General features: G+C 62.1%; 1 protein-coding gene across 1 annotated transcript in view; it reads right to left on the reverse strand.

The window, feature by feature from the left end:
* The window catches only part of CUNH1orf52 (chromosome unknown C1orf52 homolog), a 53772-nt gene extending 48572 nt beyond the window's left edge, over window positions 1–5200 (reverse strand). Inside the window, exon 1 of the mRNA XM_088463704.1 lies at window positions 4844–5200. Within this exon, the coding sequence (XP_088319830.1) occupies window positions 4844–5104 (261 nt within the window). The 5' untranslated portion in view covers window positions 5105–5200. The remainder of the gene's footprint in view (window positions 1–4843) is intronic.
* Window positions 5201–6109: the final 909 nt, after the last annotated feature.

A 6109-nucleotide genomic window follows, 5' to 3' on the forward strand; every position in this document is an offset into this window, starting at 1 on the left:
GTCACCCACAGTATATGTCCCCCCTGCCCCTGTGTCACCCACGGTCAGTGTCCCCCAGCCCCTGTGTCACCCACAGTATATGTCCCCCAGCCCCTGTGTCACCCACAGTATGTGTCCCCCTGCTCCTGTGTCACCCACAGTATATGTCCCCCCTGCCCCTGTGTCACCCACGGTCAGTGTCCCCCAGCCCCTGTGTCACCCACAGTATGTGTCCCCCAGCCCCTGTGTCACCCACAGTATGTGTCCCCCTGCCCCTGTGTCACCCACAGTATATGTCCCCCAGCCCCTGTGTCACCCACAGTATGTGTCCCCCTGCCTCTGTGTCACCCACAGTATATGTCCCCCCTGCCCCTGTGTCACCCACGGTCAGTGTCCCCCAGCCCCTGTGTCACCCACAGTATATGTCCCCCAGCCCCTGTGTCACCCACAGTATGTGTCCCCCTGCTCCTGTGTCACCCACAGTATATGTCCCCCCTGCCCCTGTGTCACCCACGGTCAGTGTCCCCCAGCCCCTGTGTCACCCACAGTATGTGTCCCCCTGCCCCTGTGTCACCCACAGTATGTGTCCCCCTGCCCCTGTGTCACCCACAGTATATGTCCCCCCTGCCCCTGTGTCACCCACAGTATGTGTCCCCCCTGCTCCTGTGTCACCCACAGTATATGTCCCCCCAGCCCCTGTGTCACCCACAGTATGTGTCCCCCTGCCCCTGTGTCACCCACAGTATGTGTCCCCCTGCCCCTGTGTCACCCACAGTATATGTCCCCCCTGCCCCTGTGTCACCCACAGTATATGTCCCCCCAGCCTCTGTGTCACCCACAGTATGTGTCCCCCTGCCCCTGTGTCACCCACAGTATATGTCCCCCCTGCTCCTGTGTCACCCACAGTATATGTCCCCCCTGCCCCTGTGTCACCCACGGTCAGTGTCCCCCAGCCCCTGTGTCACCCACAGTATGTGTCCCCCTGCCCCTGTGTCACCCACAGTATGTGTCCCCCTGCCCCTGTGTCACCCACAGTATGTGTCCCCCTGCCCCTGTGTCACCCACAGTATATGTCCCCCCTGCTCCTGTGTCACCCACAGTATATGTCCCCCCTGCCCCTGTGTCACCCACAGTATGTGTCCCCCTGCCCCTGTGTCACCCACAGTATATGTCCCCCAGCCCCTGTGTCACCCACAGTATGTGTCCCCCTGCCTCTGTGTCACCCACAGTATATGTCCCCCCTGCTCCTGTGTCACCCACAGTATATGTCCCCCCTGCCCCTGTGTCACCCACGGTCAGTGTCCCCCAGCCCCTGTGTCACCCACAGTATGTGTCCCCCTGCCCCTGTGTCACCCACAGTATATGTCCCCCCTGCCCCTGTGTCACCCACAGTATGTGTCCCCCTGCCCCTGTGTCACCCACAGTATATGTCCCCCAGCCCCTGTGTCACCCACAGTATGTGTCCCCCTGCCTCTGTGTCACCCACAGTATATGTCCCCCCTGCTCCTGTGTCACCCACAGTATATGTCCCCCCTGCCCCTGTGTCACCCACGGTCAGTGTCCCCCAGCCCCTGTGTCACCCACAGTATGTGTCCCCCTGCCCCTGTGTCACCCACAGTATGTATCCCCCTGCCCCTGTGTCACCCACAGTATATGTCCCCCCTGCTCCTGTGTCACCCACAGTATATGTCCCCCCTGCCCCTGTGTCACCCACGGTCAGTGTCCCCCAGCCCCTGTGTCACCCACAGTATGTGTCCCCCTGCCCCTGTGTCACCCACAGTATGTGTCCCCTGCCCCTGTGTCACCCACAGTATATGTCCCCCTGCCCCTGTGTCACCCACAGTATGTGTCCCCCTGCCTCTGTGTCACCCACAGTATATGTCCCCCCTGCTCCTGTGTCACCCACAGTATATGTCCCCCCTGCCCCTGTGTCACCCACGGTCAGTGTCCCCCAGCCCCTGTGTCACCCACAGTATGTGTCCCCCTGCCCCTGTGTCACCCACAGTATATGTCCCCCCTGCCCCTGTGTCACCCACAGTATGTGTCCCCCTGCCCCTGTGTCACCCACAGTATATGTCCCCCAGCCCCTGTGTCACCCACAGTATGTGTCCCCCTGCCTCTGTGTCACCCACAGTATATGTCCCCCCTGCTCCTGTGTCACCCACAGTATATGTCCCCCCTGCCCCTGTGTCACCCACGGTCAGTGTCCCCCTGCCCCTGTGTCACCCACAGTATGTGTCCCCTGCCCCTGTGTCACCCACAGTATATGTCCCCCTGCCCCTGTGTCACCCACAGTATGTGTCCCCCTGCCTCTGTGTCACCCACAGTATATGTCCCCCCTGCTCCTGTGTCACCCACAGTATATGTCCCCCCTGCCCCTGTGTCACCCACGGTCAGTGTCCCCCAGCCCCTGTGTCACCCACAGTATGTGTCCCCCTGCCCCTGTGTCACCCACAGTATATGTCCCCCCTGCCCCTGTGTCACCCACAGTATATGTCCCCCCTGCCCCTGTGTCACCCACAGTATATGTCCCCCCTGCCCCTGTGTCACCCACAGTATATGTCCCCCCAGCCCCTGTGTCACCCACAGTATGTCCCCCTGCCCCTGTGCCACCCACAGTATATGTCCCCCCTGCCCCTGTGTCACCCACAGTATATGTCCCCCCTGCCCCTGTGTCACCCACAGTATATGTCCCCCCAGCCTCTGTGTCACCCACAGTATATGTCCCCCTGCCCCTGTGTCACCCACAGTATATGTCCCCCTGCCCCTGTGTCACCCACAGTATGTGTCCCCCTGCCTCTGTGTCACCCACAGTATATGTCCCCCCTGCTCCTGTGTCACCCACAGTATATGTCCCCCCTGCCCCTGTGTCACCCACGGTCAGTGTCCCCCAGCCCCTGTGTCACCCACAGTATGTGTCCCCCTGCCCCTGTGTCACCCACAGTATGTGTCCCCCTGCCCCTGTGTCACCCACAGTATATGTCCCACCTGCTCCTGTGTCACCCACAGTATATGTCCCCCCTGCCCCTGTGTCACCCACGGTCAGTGTCCCCCAGCCCCTGTGTCACCCACAGTATGTGTCCCCCTGCCCCTGTGTCACCCACAGTATGTGTCCCCTGCCCCTGTGTCACCCACAGTATATGTCCCCCTGCCCCTGTGTCACCCACAGTATGTGTCCCCCTGCCTCTGTGTCACCCACAGTATATGTCCCCCCTGCTCCTGTGTCACCCACAGTATATGTCCCCCCTGCCCCTGTGTCACCCACGGTCAGTGTCCCCCAGCCCCTGTGTCACCCACAGTATGTGTCCCCCTGCCCCTGTGTCACCCACAGTATATGTCCCCCCTGCCCCTGTGTCACCCACAGTATGTGTCCCCCTGCCCCTGTGTCACCCACAGTATATGTCCCCCAGCCCCTGTGTCACCCACAGTATGTGTCCCCCTGCCTCTGTGTCACCCACAGTATATGTCCCCCCTGCTCCTGTGTCACCCACAGTATATGTCCCCCCTGCCCCTGTGTCACCCACGGTCAGTGTCCCCCTGCCCCTGTGTCACCCACAGTATGTGTCCCCTGCCCCTGTGTCACCCACAGTATATGTCCCCCTGCCCCTGTGTCACCCACAGTATGTGTCCCCCTGCCTCTGTGTCACCCACAGTATATGTCCCCCCTGCTCCTGTGTCACCCACAGTATATGTCCCCCCTGCCCCTGTGTCACCCACGGTCAGTGTCCCCCAGCCCCTGTGTCACCCACAGTATGTGTCCCCCTGCCCCTGTGTCACCCACAGTATATGTCCCCCCTGCCCCTGTGTCACCCACAGTATATGTCCCCCCTGCCCCTGTGTCACCCACAGTATATGTCCCCCCTGCCCCTGTGTCACCCACAGTATATGTCCCCCCAGCCCCTGTGTCACCCACAGTATGTCCCCCTGCCCCTGTGCCACCCACAGTATATGTCCCCCCAGCCCCTGTGTCACCCACAGTATGTCCCCCTGCCCCTGTGTCACCCACAGTATATGTCCCCCCTGCCCCTGTGTCACCCACAGTATGTGTCCCCCTGCCCCTGTGTCACCCACAGTATGTGTCCCCCTGCCTCTGTGTCACCCACAGTATATGTCCCCCCTGCTCCTGTGTCACCCACAGTATATGTCCCCCCTGCCCCTGTGTCACCCACGGTCAGTGTCCCCCTGCCCCTGTGTCACCCACAGTATGTGTCCCCTGCCCCTGTGTCACCCACAGTATATGTCCCCCTGCCCCTGTGTCACCCACAGTATGTGTCCCCCTGCCTCTGTGTCACCCACAGTATATGTCCCCCCTGCCTCTGTGTCACCCACAGTATATGTCCCCCCTGCCCCTGTGTCACCCACGGTCAGTGTCCCCCAGCCCCTGTGTCACCCACAGTATGTGTCCCCCTGCCCCTGTGTCACCCACAGTATATGTCCCCCCTGCCCCTGTGTCACCCACAGTATATGTCCCCCTGCCCCTGTGTCACCCACAGTATATGTCCCCCCTGCCCCTGTGTCACCCACAGTATATGTCCCCCCAGCCCCTGTGTCACCCACAGTATGTCCCCCCTGCCCCTGTGTCACCCACAGTATATGTCCCCCTGCCCCTGTGTCACCCACAGTATATGTCCCCCCTGCCCCTGTGTCACCCACAGTATATGTCCCCCCAGCCCCTGTGTCACCCACAGTATGTCCCCCTGCCCCTGTGCCACCCACAGTATATGTCCCCCCAGCCTCTGTGTCACCCACAGTATATGTCCCCCTGCCCCTGTGTCACCCACAGTATATGTCCCCCTGCCCCTGTGTCACCCACAGTATATGTCCCCCCAGCCTCTGTCCCCCTCCGCGGTCAGTGGGTTATTACCTCCTCCGGGGCCCGCAGGAGCCGCTTGTCCCAGTTGATGGCGCCGGTGCTCGGGGTACTCAGGAAGGAAGGTCGGGCCACGGTCTGGAAGAGCTCGTCCGGCCGGGGCAGTCTGTGAGCGGGCAGCGGCCTCTTCATGGACGGCTTCACCGGCTCCGCCTCGTCCTCCTCCCCGGCCTCCTCCTCACTGCTCTCCGAGCTGGAGCTGCCGTACGCGGCGAAATAACTGAGAGGATCCTTCTCCTCCTCCGCCGCCGCCATGATGCTGCTGCTGCCGCCCAGTGCCCCGGCTCCGCCCCACACACTGACTGACACCGGGCACCCGCCGCACACACTGACTGACACCGGGCACCCGCCCCACACACTGACTGACACCGGGCACCCGCCCCACACACTGACTGACACCGGGCACCCGCCCCACACACTGACTGACACCGGGCACCCGCCCCACACACTGACTGACACCGGGCACCCGCCCCACACACTGGCTGACACCGGGCACCCGCCCCACACACTGACTGACACCGGGCACCCGCCCCACACACTGACTGACACCGGGCACCCGCCCCACACACTGACACCCGCCCCACACACTGACTGACAACCGCCCCACACATTTCCTGACACCCGCCCCACACACTGACTGACACCCGCCCCACACATTGCCTGACACAGCCCCACACACTGACACCCACCACACTAACACCCGCCCCACACACTGACTGACACCGGGCACCCGCCCCACGCACTGACACCCACCCCACACACTGACTGACACCTGCCCCACACACTGACTGTATCCACCCCTCCACCGGCCTCACTCACTGACTGACACCGGGCACCCGCCCCACGCACTGACACCCACCCCACACACTGACTGACACCTGCCCCACACACTGACTGTATCCACCCCTCCACCGGCCCCACACACTGACTGTATCCACCCCTATACCGGCCTCACTCACTGACTGTATCCACCCCTCCACCGGCCTCACTCACCGACTGTATCCACCTACACCTGCCTTACACATTGACTGTACCCACCACCTACACCCACCTTATACACTGACTGTACCCACCCCCCACACCTGCCCCACTCACTGACTGTACCCGCCACCTACACCCGCCTTACACACTGACTGTATCCACCACCTACACCTGCCTTACACATTGTCTGTGCCCACCACCTACACCTGCCTTGCACACTGACTGTACCCACCCCCTATACCTGCCTTGCACACGGACTGTACCCACCCCCTATACCTG

The sequence above is a fragment of the Taudactylus pleione genome, unplaced genomic scaffold, assembly GCF_031769625.1.
Source record: "Taudactylus pleione unplaced genomic scaffold, aTauple2 ptg001431l, whole genome shotgun sequence".
NCBI lineage: Eukaryota > Metazoa > Chordata > Amphibia > Anura > Myobatrachidae > Taudactylus > Taudactylus pleione.